At 43.6% G+C, this 16,734-nt stretch overlaps 1 protein-coding gene across 3 annotated transcripts in view; it reads left to right on the top strand.

The window, feature by feature from the left end:
* NIPAL3 (NIPA like domain containing 3) overlaps window positions 1-15,435 on the top strand; it is a 58,528-nt gene extending 43,093 nt beyond the window's left edge. For 2 of the 3 annotated variants that reach the window (XM_043994193.1, XM_043994192.1), the window contains exons 10-12: window positions 5,245-5,308; window positions 6,905-6,999; window positions 14,265-15,435. In XM_043994193.1, the coding sequence (XP_043850128.1) occupies window positions 5,245-5,308; window positions 6,905-6,999; window positions 14,265-14,464 (359 nt within the window). In that variant the 3' untranslated portion in view covers window positions 14,465-15,435. Of the gene's footprint in view, window positions 1-5,244; window positions 5,309-6,904; window positions 7,000-9,491; window positions 9,515-14,264 lie in introns of all 3 variants that reach the window. The other variant, XM_043994194.1, reaches the window with a different exon arrangement.
* The last annotated feature ends 1,299 nt before the right edge of the window (window positions 15,436-16,734 follow it).

The raw sequence follows: 16,734 nt of genomic DNA, 5'->3' as shown, positions 1-16,734 counted from the left end.
GAGTGTGACTAGGCCAGGCCACCCCAATGCAATGAGCAAGCCTTGAGCCCCAGAGGCCCCAGCACAGAAAGCCAGTGAACAGGCCCTTGGTCCTGGGTGCAAGAAGCCTTGGCAGAGCTCAACTTTAATAGTCACAAAATAAGCTAAAAAATGAGAAAAAAAAAAACAGGAAAAAAAACCCTGACCATAGAAAGCTACTATGTTAATAAGAAAGATCAAGGGGCAGCTAGGTGGCGCAGTGGATAGAGCACCGGCCCTGAATTCAGGAGGACCTGAGTTCAAATCTGGCCTCAAACACTTGACACTTACTAGCTCTGTGACCCTGGGCAAGTCACTTAACCCTCATTGCCCTACTAAAATTTAAATTTAAATTAAAAAAAAACACAAAAAAATATAATTGGTCAAGTGGGAGAAAAATTCACTGAAGAAAAAAACTCCTTTAAAAGTAGATTTGGTCAAATGGAAAAGGAGGTAGAAAAGCTGACTAAAGAAAATAATTCCTTAAAAATTAGAATTGGGCAATTGGAAGCTAATGACTCTATGAGACATCAAGAATCAGTCAAAGAAAGTCAAGAGAATGAAAATAATAGAAGAAAATATAAAATGCCTCATTGAAAAAGCAACTGATCTGGAAAATAGATCTAGGAAAGGTAATTTAAGAATTATTGGACTACCTGAAAGCCATGATCAAAAAAAAAAAAAAAAGCCTGAACAGCATCTTTCAAGAAATTATCAAGGAATACTGCCCTGACAGCCTAGAACCAGAGGGTAAAATAATCATTAAAAGAATCCACCAGGGGCAGCTAGGTGGCTCAGTGGATAAAGCACCGGCCCTGGATTCAGGAAGACCTGAGTTCAAATCTGGCCTCAGACACATGACACTTACTAGCTGTGTGACCCTGGGCAAGTCACTTAACCCTCATGGCCCTGCCCCCCCCCAAAAAAAAAAAGAATCCACCAATCACTTTGTGAAAGAGATCCCAAAATGAAAACTCCAAGGAATAATGAAGCTAAATTCCAGAATTATCAGGTCAAGAACACAGAAGGTCTGAGCTGTGGGGACCTTAGAACATGAAACATCGGAGCGAGCTGGAAGGGCCCTTAGAGATCATTTAGTCCAACCCTCATTTTACAAGTAAGGAAACTGAGGCTCAGACAAGTAGCTTTCCCAAAGTCCGATGGTTCATGAGTAGAAAAGCCAAGCATTCTGATCCTGTCCTATGTTCTTTCCTTTTCTGCAATTAGATTATGGTTTGTGGTGATGAGGTGATAACTCTGTAGTTAGGTGGTTGTAATCTTTTTTACCCCAACCTTCAAGAAGAAACCTCACTTTGATTGAATTGTGTTCTCCTGAGGTGCTGTCAGGGGGAATGGGGAAACCAAATAAATTTTTCTGTTCTACCATGTATGTGGAATTACACCCCCCCTTTTTTTGGGGGGGGGTATTTAAGTTCAGAATTTTTTTTAAAAATCAAATTTTAAAAAAACACAAACCCAGACTAAAGTAAACATCCATGAATCCATTAAAACTTAACTCACACTTACATAAGGGCTTTACCAAGCTCTTCACATCCTCCATTATGTTTGATCCTCTGAACCTGCCCCATGAGGCATCCGATGCAAGCATTAGCAATAATAAGAGAGGGGGCAGCTAGGTGACACAGTGGATAGAGCACCAGCCCTGGAGTCAGGAGGACCTGAGTTCAAATCAGGCCTCAGACACTTAATACTAGCTGTGTGACTCTGGGCAAGTCACTTAACCCCAATTGCCTCACCAAAATAATAATAATAATAATAATAAGAGAGCATACCTTTCTGGAAAGCTCCAAGGTTTGCAAAATGCTTCTCTCCCAAAAACTCTGGGAGCTTAGCACTGCAAATATTATTATCTGTCCGTATTTTACAGATAGGGAAACTGAGGAGAAGTAAAATGACACCCCAGGCTCCATAGCCAGTAAATCACAGAGCTAGGACATGACCCTTAGGTCTACCACTTTTGCACCACAATGACTCTAGTGGAAGATGACCCTTGGAATCCTAAGAGGAAACCTACAGAAAGCATGCTGCCTTTGCACCCTCCCTTGGGGGGTCTTGAGATGTGCTCTATAGGTCAGATTCTTCAGTTCTCTTGGGCAAGGTCAGTCAAGCAATCCTCAATATTTGTATGGTAAGGATATCTCTTATTTCTAGAGCATGTAACAGTACACAAAGCACTTTGCTCATGAGCACGCTGTGAAATAAATGGTACAAGTTACCTCGTCGCCATTGGAAACATTGGAAACTGAGTCTCAAAGAGTTCAAGTGAGTTGCTCAAGGTCACACAGAGCCAGGATTCAAAATGTGGTCTTACATTCCAAATTTTAAAGAGCAGGGATAGGATGGCAAGACTGAATGAAAAGAGAGTAACTATATTACTAAAAATGCTTTTTCCCCCCCTCTCTTTTCCCTGTTCTTGCTATAACTGGTCCAAGTATTAGTCGGTTTTTCAAGCCAAATATGGCTTCTCTAACATCTAAGAAGTGGCCTATACACATTTTTGTTGTTTGTTGTTGCCATCTTTCTGTCACGTCCGACTCTTCACAATCCTATTTGGGCTTTTCTTGGCAAAGATCCTGGAGCAATTTGCCATTTTCTTTTCCAGTTCATTTTATTGATGAGGAAACTGAGGCAAAACAGGGTTAAGTGACTTGGCCAGGATCACACAGCTAATAGGTGCTGAAGCTGGATTTGAACTCAGGAAGATGAGTCTTTCTAAGTCCAGGCCTAGCATCTAGCGGCTGTTGGCCTATATAAATAATCAGTGGCATTTTTTTGTGTGAGGCAATTGGGGTTAAGTGACTTGCCCAGGGTCACACAGCTAGTAAGTGTTAAGTGTCTGAGGCCGGATTTGAACTCGGGTCCTTCTGAATCCAGGGCTGGTGCTCTATCTATCCACTGCACCACCTAGCTGCCCATTCAGTGGCATTTTTGAAAGAGGTATTTAGAGAGAGAGAGATGTGATTTTGCTTGTGGTCACCCAGCAATGAGAGCCAGATCTGGGTTCTGAGCCTTGAGCTTCCTAACTCCAAGTTTATTGCGTCTTCCCCCATACTCTGCTGCCAGTTGTTCCAACTATAGGAAATATGAATGTGTTTGGCTGCATGTCTGTATATTTTCCTTCCAAAGTGATTTTAAGTGTTAGGCCTATATTTGGATCAACTAGCAGCATGGCTGGATAAATAGTAATAGATAAATAATAAATAAATGAATGATAAATAATATTACTAATCAATAGTAATAGATAAAGGCAGGCAGTCAGTAAACATTTATTAAGTACCTACTATGTGCCAATCATTCTGGGAATACAAAGAAAGGTAAAAGACAGTCTCTGCCCTCACCATCTAATGGGGGAGACAACATGTAAACAGTTATGTACAAACAAGCTAGAGACGAGATAATTTGGAAATAATCAACAGAGGGAAGGCACTAGATTAAGGGGAAGGTTGAAAAAGATTTCCTGTGGGAGGTAGGATTTTAGTTTGGTTTCAAAGGAAGCAAGAAGACAGGTGAGGAGAGAGAGAATTCCAGGCATGGGCACAGGCAGTACATGGGGCAAATGAATAGAATGTTGTATCTTTGACAGACATCGAGGAAGATGGGACCTCAGGGTACATCTAGCCCAGTCCCTTCCTTTTACAAGTGAGGATGCCAGGGTTGCTCAGAGTCTCACCCAGCTCCAAAGCCGGTGTATTTTCAGTTGATTGGAAAAGAGTACAGGGCAGCTAGGTGGCGCAATGGATAAAGCACCAGCCCTGGATTCAGGAGGACCTGAGTTCAAATGTGGCCTCAGACACTTGTCACTTGCTAGCTGTGTGACCCTGGGCAAGTCACTTAATTGCCTCACTAAAAAAAAAAAGAAAAAAGAGTACAAACAGAAAGAAAATAGGACAAATGGTGATGGAACACAGAGTATGTATCATACTGGAAAGCAACGTTAATTTAATGGTTAAAGTTCTGGGCCTGGAGTCAGGGAGGACCTAAGTTCAAATCTAGCCCCCTGACATTTACCTTCGTCACTGTGAGCCGCAGTGTCATTATCTGTAAAATGGGAATAATGCTCTCCACAGAGCACCTGCCTCAGGGGTCTGTTGTGAGACTCAAAGGAGATCATATACATAAGGTGCTTTGCCAATCTTAAATTGCTTGGTTTCACATCTAGCCTCTAACAATGGTTACATGACCTTGGGCAAGTCACTCTCTGGGCCTCTGTTTCCTCATCTGTATGATGAGGGATTTGGACTCCATGATTCCACGATCCTGTGCTACGTAGATGTCTGTTATTATTGTTAAGGGAAGTCAGCACACAAATGCGTTTTCTTTGCTTATTTGGTGGTTGTTAATTCCTTTGGTTAAAGGCTGGGAGATGAGAGTTTAAAAAAAAGTCTTGGGGGCAGCTAGGTGGCGCAGTGGATAAAGCATTGACCTTGGATTCAGGAGGACCTGAGTTCAAATCCAGCATCAGACACTTGACACTTACTAGCTGTATGACCCTGGGCAAGTCACTTAACCCTCATTGCCCCTAAAAAAAAAATAATAATAATAATAAAAAAGTCTTGTCCTTTATGTCTGATTGTTTTTGAAGTTTAGTGTTTATTTTTTTTTAATTTTTTTGCTCTATTTTATTTTTACATTGCCTAGATTTCCCTTGTATCCTCCTCCCCTTCCCAGAGAACCATTCCTTATAACAAATATTTTTTAAGATGAAGAAGATAAGAGAAAAAAAACCCAGCAAAACCAGTCAACACTTCAAAAAAGTCTGCAATGTTCTCCATCTGCGGACCCCAAACCTCTGCAAAGGAGCTGAACAAGGAAGTAGGGGGAGGGGGCAGGGTTTTCTCTCCTTTCTCCTTTGGGGCTATGGTTGTTCTTTATAATCATCTCACATCATTCATGTTCTCTTGTTCGGTATCATAGTAGTCATTGTGTATATCGGCCTCTTGGTTCTGCTCACTTCACTTTGCATCAGTTCGGGTAAGTCTAGCCAGGCTTCTCTGTATTCATCATATTCATCATCTCTTACAGCACAGTCATATTGTGTTACAGTTTGTTACCGTTTGTTCAGCCTTGCCTCAGTCATTGGATAGAGTGACTCTGTTTCCACAAAGTAGTGCTAGGAAGATTGTGGTATATATGGAATCTTTTCAAGTTTATTTTTTAAAATTTTGTTAAAGAAAAGCACTTAAACTTGTGATTTTTTTTTGTTAGGAGCAACATTTTACTTGGATTTCATTGGGGAGGATGCTCTTCACATATGTATGTTTGCACTTGGGTGAGTTAATGCCCATCCTCATTGCCTGCACACAAACACATAGGTCTTTTTGTTTGTTTGTAAGGCTTTATTAGGGTAGCTAGGTGGCGTAATGGATAGAGCACCAGACCTAGAGTCAGGAAGACCTGAGTTCAAATCCAGCCTCAGACACTGCATGACCCTGAGCAAGTCACTTAACCTCAATTGCCTCCAAAAATGAAGATAAAATAAAAAAGCTTTATTTATGCTTTTTGTTTTTCGTACCACTAACATTTCAAACTCTATACCCTCCCTTATAACAGTTAAGAAAAAACAACAGACAAAATGACCTCTGACTGTATGCAATAATCCATCCCTGTAGTGGTTCCCTCATCTACCTCTGCTCTAATAACAGGAGGGAAATGTCTTCCATCCTATATTCTTCGCAACCAAAATGGGTCACAATGCTTAAAAATCATAGATTTCAAGCTGGAATAGCTCTTAGAGGTCGTCCAATCCAGCCCCTCTTGTTTTGTGGATGGGAAAATGGACCTCAAGAGGTTGCTCGGTGCGGCAGCTGGAGTCAAGAAGACCTGAGTTCAAATCCAGCCTCAGATACTTACTAGCTGTGTGACCCTGAGTAAGTCACTTAACCTCTGTCTTCCTCTGTTTTCTCCTCTGTAAAATGGGAATAATAGTAGCACCTATCTCCCAGGGTAGTTGTGAGGATCAAATGAGACAGTAATCGTGTGTTTCTGAATTCCTCCTATCTGCCCACTTCTTGGAGCACAATTAGGATCCCTTTACATTCAGGTGCCATCTTCAGCTATTCCCCAGGCATGAGGCAGAGAACCTGAGTTCAGATCCTAAGGTCCCTACCTGGGTTGGCTTGGCCAGATCACTTAAGCTGAGCCTCAGTTTCCTCATCTGTAAAATAGAGAGATTAGATCCAATGACTTTCAAGGTTCCTTCCAGTTCTAGATCTGCGATGGCCTGATTCTAGGACACTCCCCTGTAAAGTAACGGTGTGTTTAACCCCCAGAACAACACTAGCCAATGTATCTATGCGTCGGGCACTGTGCTACACACTTTGCAATTATCTCATCTGAGATAACAATCCAGGGTAGATGTTATTATCCCCATTTGACAGATGAGGAAACTGAGGCAAAGAGCAGTCGAGTGACTTGCCCAGGGTTGCCCAGACAGTACCTGAGGCCAAATTTGAACTTGGGTCTTCCTGACTCAAGCGCCAGTGCTCTATCCACTGTGCCATATCCCCAGCCAGGATCATTTTGTCATTGCGGGAGAATCGTCTTAAGCCACAGAGACTTCTCGAAGACTTCATTCCATTTCCCAGTCTCCTCCCCTTTTAGGACTCCTATTTCCCCATCATTTATTGCCATGGTGGCTCTGCTGAGGGAAAGAAGGCAGGGAGGAAGAGTGGGTGGGGAGGCGGAGGGAGGGGGCTGAGGCCCGTGAATCTGACGCTCCCTGCTGATCAGAGATGAGATGCCCCTCCCCCAGTCTGTTCCCAGCCTTGTCTACCATCCTCTCTACCCCCTGGGATCAGAGGTTCTCGGTCTCAGACTCCAGTCACCTGGCCCTTATTTCGTCTCCTGTGTTATCCGCTCTCCTCAGCTGCCTCGTTGCCTTCTTGGGAGTCTTCCTGATCACAAGGAACAGAAGGAAGGCCGTTCCATTTGAACCCTACATTTCCATGGACGCCATGCCAGGTAACCCTTGCACTGTCTGTGTGGAATGGAGAGGGGTGTGGGCATGGGGGCAGGGGGAGGAGAGGCTGGGTTAGCTGAGCTGCTGTGTCATCCCCGTTTTTCCCATAGTTCTTTTACCCTCTGTGGGCTCATGGAAACACAGGGGAAGAGAAGGAAAGGCAATAAGCATTTATATAGCACCTCCTGCATACCAGGCACTGGGCTGTACACAACAACCTCCGGGTATGGGCACTATTATTACCCACATTTTACAGTCAAAGAAACTGAGGCAGACAGAGGCGCAAAGTAACTTGCCCCAGCTCACCAGAGCTCCCTGACTTCAGGTCCACCTGATGTTGATGCCTCCGTTGGCTTTTCCTTTGTCTGAGCCCCCTTCACCCAGCTAGCTTTTACTCTGTCCTTGCTTTCCAGAGGAACCCCAGCTCCACCGAAGCTGCCTCACCTCTCCTCCATGTTTTACGTTGTCTCTTGGAGGGAAAATCTGTCTCCCTTGATAGAATTATTGCTGATGCATCAAGATCCAGGCCATGAAGGCCCTTGGTGTATGTCATTCTGGATAGTGAAGGTTCTTCCAAATGACTGAGATTTAGATCTAGAGACGGTTGACAGACTCAGAGGTTTTTTAATTTGCCTCCCCCTCCCATTTTCCACATAAAGAAACCGAGGCTGAGAGAAGTTATATGGCTTACACCAGGTCACTCAGCTACTAAGTGTCTGAGACAGGATCTGAACTCGGGTTAACCTGACTCCAAGCCCGGCTCCCCATCCGTTGTGCCACTGAATTGCCCCATTGTAGGATGAAGAGGTTTCCTCAACCCCTGTTTGACCTTAGGGGAGTCCCTGCACTCTTTCTTGGTCTATATTTTCTTGTTGCAAATAAGGGGCTTGGGTTAGGCCCTGGATGATTTCAAAGGTGCTTCTCATGCCAAATCCTATGGTTCCAAAGCAACTTCTTTTGGGCTCTGGACCCCTTTGTGGGTCTGGCAAAGCCTAGGGATCCTTTCTCAGAATGATGTTTTTGAATAATTGAAGGAAATGCTAAATTTCAGAGGGGGATGAAAGAGATAGCAAGGGAGGGAGGGAGACAGAGAAATGGAGACAAAAAGGGAGACGGGCAGAGGGGACAGAGGAGAGGGGAGAAACAGGAAGACAGGAGGGAGAGAAACAGGGAAGGGAGGGAAGGATATGGGGAAAAGAGGGGAAAGAGAAGGAAAGAAAGGGAAAATTAAAAAAAGAAGGAAAAAAGAGAGGGAGAGAGAAGGAAAGAGACAGGGGAAGAGGGAAAGATATGGGGAGAGGAAGAGGGAAAAGAAAGGGAAAGGAAGAAAAACCAGGAGAGGGAGAACAGAGCTCAGCACGGCATAATGGACAAAGCATCAGACTTGCAGTCCAGAAGACCTGGGCTTCAGTCCTACCCAGGATCATGGATTTAAAGCCAGAAAGAACCCCTGGGGGCCACTTAATCTGATGCCCTTATCTTACAAATGAGGAAGCTGTGACAAGTGAGTTGCCCAGCATAATACAGCTAAGGGAGCCTCCAAAGCAGGTTTTGAACCCAACACTGCTGCACCCCTCCCCACCTCCTTCCGGAAGCTTCCTGGCTATGTGACCTCTCTGTGCCTCCATTTCCTCATATGTAAAATGGGAGTAAATAGTACCTATACTAAGTGCTGAGGAAATGAAGAAAGAAAGGCGAAAGCTAGCCCCTTCTCTCAAGGAGCTTACGGTATAACGCAAAGCTTCTTAAACTGGGGGTCATGACCATATGGGGTCACATCACTGAATGTGGGGGTCATGAAAAAATTGGCAACAGTAAAAGGCTGTGTATACCTACTTTATATACCTACATACCAGGGTCTCAGGGTCACAAGTTTAAAACGGAAAAAGGTGAAGAAGCCCCAGTCTAGTGTATGTACGTCCTTGGGTGGCGGCAAGAACCAAATAACAAGATGGATTTTGTGAACTTCAAAGGGCTATGTAAATGTCAGTCATTATTTGAAAATATTCCCCTGTCTCACACATTTCCCTGTCTTCTTAAACAGAGGATGCCGAAGATAACTTAACCCTTTGTTTGACTCTGGGTCATCACTCTGAACACCTGTTATTAGTATATGGTGCTAGAATCTAGGCCTGCCCTCAGACTATTGAGGTGTATAGGACTTTTTGCCCCTAAGCTAAATTGGCCCCCGACTACTGTGCTTTGTGAGTTCTCCTATCTGATTTTGCTAGTGATGTTTTTTTTCTTTTTCTTCTCTGTCCATGTCAGCGTGCCTACCTGTAGTCACCCCCCCTTTTCCACCCTCCCCCTTTCTGATTGGCTGCCTCTAACCCAATGTGGGGCTGGAAGCTAGAGGCTAGGTGGCGGCGGGGCCCTTTGTATTGCTATGAAATCCAGTATCTCTGGTGAAGGTGCATGAGCTTGGTGCATGGACTTTGGGGGTGTCTTTTCTGGCTGCTTAGAGGCCTTATATGTTTCCTTCCTTGTTCCTCAGCTAAGATCCAGATAGGTGAGGAGGTGAGGTATTATTCTGTGTGTGTATGTGTGTGTGTACATGTGTGTGCGTGTGTGTGTCTGTTCCTTCCTCTCATTCCTTGGGAGACCTGTGATCTCATCAGTGTGGACCATCCCCCATCACTGATGCAGGTCACCCTTTCTACCTCCCCATCCCATCCCTTCCCATACCCTTAGTAGACAATTTCATGAGTTGCTGTGGCCAAAAATAAAAAAAAGAAATCCACCCCCAGAGACAACATTCTGTTGACAAATGTCTCTAAACTTATCCAGGCTGGTCCGCAGTTGACAGAAACAGTTTTACCTATACAAGAAGTCTTTCCAGCATGGGTAGGACCCTCTGGAGTTTATGCTAGGTTGGCCTTAACTTTGAGAACCCCAGATCACTTGCACACCATGACAGAGCAGTGGAGGGAGAAGAGCCAAGATGATTTAATACCAAGGCTAAATTATTGATTCAGCTGGCCCGAGTGTGGCAGGCCAGTAGGCCCCTGGCACATTCCCTACTGGAGGGCAAGGCTCTGGGTTACCTGTCCATTGACCTCCCATTTTCATATCTTAGCCACATCTGTGGTTTTTGCATGAATGAGCACTGGGTCTGGACTCTGAGGACTAGAGTTCAAATCCTGCATCTGATGATGCTACCTGTGTAGCAAGTCACATCACCTCCACAGGGCCTCATCTCCATCTGTAAAGTGACTGAGGGTGGACTAGATGGCTTCTGAGACGCCTTCTAGCTCTGGCTCTGGGATCTGGGGATAATCTAGCCATAGTGACATTCTCTTTTTTTTTTTTTTTTTTGGTGAGACAATTGGGGTTAAGTGACTTGCCCAGGGTCACACAGCTAGTAATTGTTAAGTGTCTGAGGCCAGATTTGAACTCAGGTCCTCCTGAATCCAGGGCCAGTGCTCTATCCACTGTGCCACCTAGGTGCCCCTTGTGACATTCTCTTTTGTTGACTATTTTGGGCCAAGTACAGAATAGCAATCCCAAGCAGGTGGCGACCCCTGGATTTTGAGCCCATGAGGTTGATTTATAGCAATGGCTCTCCACATTTCTTCCAAATGTGAGGAAAGCAGGGGTTTACTGCAAAGATCCACTCCCCCACACCCCCCCCATGACGGTTTCCTTTCCACTTCATTTTACAGATGAGGAAACTGAGGGAAACAGGGTTAAGTGACTTGCTCAGGGTCATCTGCCAAATGAGCTGAAGGAAATGACAAACCACTCTAGCATCTTTGCCAAGAAAATCCCAAATGGGGTCACGATGCATTAGACACAACTGAAAAACAACTGAACAAAAGAAGTAGAAAGGAAACCTTCATGGTGGAGGGTGTGGGGGAGTGGATCTTTGCAGTAAACCCCTGATAAAGGTCTAATATCCCAAATGTAAGGGAATTGGCGTAAATATGAAAGAATGGGAGCCATTCCCCAACAGATAAATGGTCCAAAGAGAGGAGTACTTCTCAAATGAAGAAGATCAAATGATCAAATGCTGCTCCAATCCACTAATACTAAGAGAAATGCAAATTAAGACATTATAGGAGGGGCAGCTAGGTGGCACAGTGGATAGAGCACTGGCCCTGGAGTCAGGAGGACCTGAGTTCAAATCCGGCCTCAGACACAACACTCACTAGCTGTGTGACCCTGGGCAAGTCACTTAACCCCAATTGCCTCACTAAAAAAAAAAAAAGACATTATAGGGGGCTTAACCATAACATGTTTATTGATTTCTCAGTATAACAGGCTCTCGGAGCTGGACAGGAAGCTAGGACCACAGGTTTAGAGCTAGAAGAGACCTTGAAAAACAACATATCGTGTTACAGATGAGGAAACCGAGGCACAAAGAGATTAAATGACTGCCCAGAGTCACCCAGCTAATATGACTCTGAGGTGAGATTTGAACTCCACTGTGCCACCTAGCAGTCCCCCTGATGATTTCAGAAGTCCCCTAGTCCAACCTACACCCCAAAGAATTGGGGGTGGGGGACATGACATAATAGAAGACAGACTCTCATTGAAGTCACAGGGTTTAATTCCGAATTCTGGCTCTGCTCCTTAATTTTCTACCTGTGTGACCTTGGGCAAGTCACACTATAATTTACAGAGTCCTGTAAAATTTGCAAGCCACTTTAAATGCATGATCTCATTTGTACCTCCCCATGTCCCTTAGCTGCAGGTCTTACTATCCCCATTTTACAAATGAGGAAACCGAGACCTAGTAAGGTGAGATGACATACCCGTTGTCATACAGAATCCAAGTGTCAGAGGCAGGACTTGAACTCAGTTCTTCTTGACTCTAACTGCAGCCCTCTATACCCTAAGCCAATATTACCTCAGTAAGCTTCAGTTTCCTCACTTGTCAAAAATAAAGGGATTTGGGGCAGTTAGGTGGTACAGTAGATAGAGCACCAGCCCTAGAATCAAGAAAGCTGAGTTTGAACCTGAGTTCAAATTTGGCTTCAGACACTTACTAGCTTTTGTGATCCTGGGCAAGTCACTTAACCCCAATTGTGCCAAAAAAATATTTTTAAAAAATGCAGGGGTTGGATTAGGTGATCTCTTAGGGCCCCTTCAAACTTCAAATCCAGTGATAACTTTCCCCTCAAATTAGATCTAAAATTATGCCCTGAAAATGGACTTAAGTCAAGTTTTGTGAAGTGAAGAAAGCAAAGCAGTTCCAGAAATGAAGCCTGTCTATGGAGAAAAACAACAACAACTCCTCAGTATTACATTTTTAGGAGCTAGGTGGTACAGTGGTTAGAGCATCAAGAAGCCCTTGGTTCGGATCCCATCTCAGACATTTAATAGCTCTGTTGTCAGTTTCCTTCCAGGTCTAGATTTATGAACCTGAATTTGGCACCTCTTAGCAGGTTCCAAATTGTTAGTTGGTACTAATTCCTGTGGGAAGAGAAATTAACTCCCAGTGATATGTGTGAGGCATTGTAGATTTTTTTAAAAAATTTTTATTTATTCTATTTTTAATTTGTGGAATAAAACAAGCACTTCTGTAACATAATAGATTTTTTTTAAAGATGCACACAAAACAGCAAATCTGTTATGCACCAGGGGCATTATGGATTTAAAGGCAGGACCAGAAACGTCTACCCAGAAAACCACCATAGAGAAGTCCAGATGCCCTTGAAATCCCTGTACAGACTCCCACCACCAATGCAGATGCCACCCTGTCTTGGTAGACTGGCTCAGATGTCATGCAGCAGAATCCCATGGTCAAATGATTCACCAGGCCAGGAATTATTTTCAAGGGCTAAATCTATCTTCTTGGGTCCATGGCTCTCTATAAATGATGAGCAACTAGGTGGTCCAGTGTATAGAGCACTGGGCCTAGAGTTTGGAAGACCTGAGTTCAGATCTGGCCTCAGACACTTAACCACTTGTGTGACCTTAAGCAAGGCACTTGCCTCAGTCTCCTCATCTGTGAAATGGGGATAATAACAGCACCTCCCTTGCAAAGTACTCTACAGATGTTCTCTCATTTGATCCTCACAACAACCCTGGGGAGTAGGAGCTAGTTATTACCCTTATTTTGCACATGAGGAAACTGAGGCTAAAGGTAGGTTAAGTGACTTGCCTAGGGTCACACAGTAAATTAAGTCCCTGAGGCAACATTTGAACTCAGTTCTGACCCCCAGCTCCAATGTTCTTGCCCCATCAATGATTCTATAGGATTATAGATCTAGAATTAACTAGAACCTTAGAGATCATCTACTCTAACCCCTTCATTTTATAGATGAAGCCCAGGGGGGTTAATTGATTGGTCCAAGGCTATACTGGTAGCAATAATAATAGCTAACTTTTTACAGTGATCCAAGTTTTTCAAAGTGCTTTATTTAGATTGTCTCATTTAGTCCTCATAGCGCAGTAGTCCTGGAAAATGTTTAACAACTGGCTCTGAGGGAAAAAAAAATTTTATTCACAACATTTTTTAAGTTAAATCCACAACATTAACGTTTTCTCCACCACATTAAGTCTAGACAATCAACAAACAATAAAACCAAGCTCTAATTGGTAGCATTTGCCAATTTCCAAAGCAAAGATGCTCATTCTGAAAATTTAGCAATCAGCTCTCACCAGCCATTTCAGGCTGGCTCCAGCACACCTCTGCTCATAACCCTGGGAGGTAGGTGCTATTGTTTTGGTTTTTGGTTTGGTTTGGTTTTCTTCATTTTACATATGGGGAAACTGAGGCTGGGGTAAGTTAAGTGACTTGTTCCAGATCACTCAGCTGGTTCCCATCTGAGGTGAGATTTGAACTTGGGGTCTTTCTGACTCCAGTTCTCTTTCCACCACATTCCCTAGTAAGTGTCAGAGGCAGGATTTGACTCCAGGGCCAGCAGTCTTCCCACTTTAGAATGCTCCTCATCTACTTTTGCTCAATAGTCATTTCTTAAGCACCAACTGTGTGCAAGGAGCTGTCCTGGTTCCCAAGGTCATTTTATCCCAAAGAAAATGAACCTCTGAATTTGGTACCCACTTGTGGCTTCTTTTGACAGGACCTGGTCTTTATGCATAATTTCTGAAAGATTCATCCCACTGTTGCTAAGCAACTGTCATTTTCAAGGATCGCCTTTATAGATGTTCCCTTGAAAATCAAAAGCACTCAGGAAATTGACAATGTACATGATTAGTTCTCTAATTAGCCAGTGGCTGGGGTGAAGATGTATTCCCATTTCCCCCCACCCCACCCCAATATGATCCTCTTTTGGAAAAAAAAAAATGAGCTTTTTTTCAGGTATGCAGAATATACACGACAAAGGAATGACCGTTCAACCTGACCTTAAAGCTTCCTTTTCCTATGGCGCCCTGGAGAACAATGACAATGTTTCTGAGATCTACACTCCTGCCACACTGCCCGTCATGCAAGAGGAACATGGCTCCAGAGCCATCTCTGCGCCTCCTTACCGAGTCCTGGAACACACAAGGAGGGAATGAGTAAGCCCCTGAAAAGAGACTGAAATCCAGCCTTGCGCCTGCCTGGGAGGAATTTGTTTATTTATTACCTGGGCTTTCCAGTCTGTTAGAGCTGAGCTGACCATGGCTTAAGACTCTGGGCTTAAACTTGCTTTTCCAATTTTGGGGGTTTTTTTGGTTTTTCAACTAGAGAACTCAGCAGAGCTGGGAACTCAGAAGTCATTTGTCTTAAACCTACAGCAAATCATATCAGTCTTCTATGTTTGAACTGTTGCATAGAAAAAAGGCAAAAACAACAACAATAACAAAAAAAACACCTAAACACAGTATTTTGGGTATGCAATAAGGAACACACTCCAGCCATGTGTTTTGTAGGATCTCTCATCTTACATGATGGTTACGTATCTGCCTAAATAAATGGTGAAAGATTCCTGAGTTCTACTTACTTCCAGTGCATAGCATAATGGCTAGCACATAGTAGGTGCTTAATAAATGTTGATTGATTGGAAAGTGAACAGAAGCCTCTTGACTGAGGTTGAGACATGCAATGAAGTGTTAGACCTCTGGGGCTGAGATCCTTACTTTTAGTCTCCAAATATCCCTCTCAATTATCCATTTGTGATCAGTTTTGTATAATGACAGCTTACCACGGGCTGGCACACTGGGTAAAATCTTCAATTGGGTGGTCTGTAATTTATGTAGAACGCAAGATGGGTGACAGGTTAGTGGACCCAACAGTGTGTTCCTAGAGTCACAAATACTCCCTCCAAGCAAGACGGGTGTCTCTAAATTTGGATCTAGTATCCACCTGGATCTGAAACTTACTTTGTGCCACAAATAGCTTTATGATTTTTTTTCCCAAATTTAGGAGCTGGGAAGTCAACAGCTGAGCAATAGCTTTGCCATAGCTAGATGTCAGAGAGAAAGTTCGTTGATAAGATGAATCAGCTAGCTGTGTGACCCTTGGCAAGTCACTTAACCCCAATTGCCCTTAAAAAAAAAAGATGAATCAGAACCTGTCTTTGACAGTCTGGGCCTCTGGGTTCATCTGCATCTGTCTTCCCTACATACTTCTCTTGTAGGATTGTTGTCTGTATCTTTCCGCCTACCCCATGCACTGGGTCATTCCTTTAGATCTTTTGCTAGTTTATATTTCCTAAGGCCTATGTCATCCCCCCTTTTGGCTCCCTGGCCCAATTGGCCTCCCTTTCCACTTACCTGTGTCCTTGAAAGTATCTTCTAAACCGGGGCTTCTTAAGATTTTTCCACTCGCAACTCCTTTTTGCCTGAGAAATTTTATACGCCCTGGGTACTTAGGTATCAAAATAGGTATACAAATCGAACATCTACAGCCAAATTTTTCACAACCCCCACATTCAGTTACACACCCCCATATGGGGTTGCAATCCACAGTTTAAGAAGCTTTGTTCTATATCAGTTCATGACAGCCCATGGAAGGTATATTCACCATCCTTTATTTCTGGAAACACAAACCAGTGTTGCCAATTTTATGTTGCAGAGGTCAGGATTCCCATATATTCATACATAATGATGAGAGATTATTAATTAACATTTGAAGCAAATGATACCTATGAAAAAGAAAGATTCACCTTACTCTACCTTGTCCAAGGTAGAGGCTGGCCAGCCCCCAAAAGTAGCTAACAAACATGGTGGCAAATTGGTGGACCCGAAGGAAATAGGAATTATACAAGAGCATTTTGTAGTTAATTGTTAAAGCTTATGAAATCAAAACACAGATGGGTCTTCTTCAGCCTAAAAGGAATCCTGTCCTTGGGATCTGATCAGGGAACAAGGCTTAGGCCCAAAGTCTCATGCAAAAGCACAGCTTCTGGTGAGCTTATCTGATTGATCAGGGAACTCCCTAGACTGCCTGATGATAGCAGGGCCTGTGTAACCATTCTAAATGTGGTTAGCAGTAATATTGCTTGAAGACTCAAGGCTTGATTTGCTTTATAACAGCCCTTTATCAAATTTCCCTACGTGCTGCAGAAAAAAGGGATTTATATGTTCATCCCTGGGCTTTTATCTCTTCCAAGCAGAGACCACCCAAGAAAACCTGGTGTTGGTTTGGAAAAGGGAATTGCTTATTACCTCCTCCTACACTGAGATTTTGAGATTCACAAGCTAAACTTCGGCCTGTTGGCATTTTTCCTTGAACCTGATAGGCATCAATTGAGTCAAATGTTTCAGGGTACCCCACAGTGCCCACACAGACCTAGTTCAGAAATGGAAACATTGTCTGGAAGGGGTCAGTCAATATTTTTTCACTG

Source organism: Dromiciops gliroides, chromosome 3 (assembly GCF_019393635.1).
Source record: "Dromiciops gliroides isolate mDroGli1 chromosome 3, mDroGli1.pri, whole genome shotgun sequence".
Lineage (NCBI taxonomy): Eukaryota > Metazoa > Chordata > Mammalia > Microbiotheria > Microbiotheriidae > Dromiciops > Dromiciops gliroides.
This window is presented reverse-complemented; position numbering and strand designations above follow the sequence as displayed.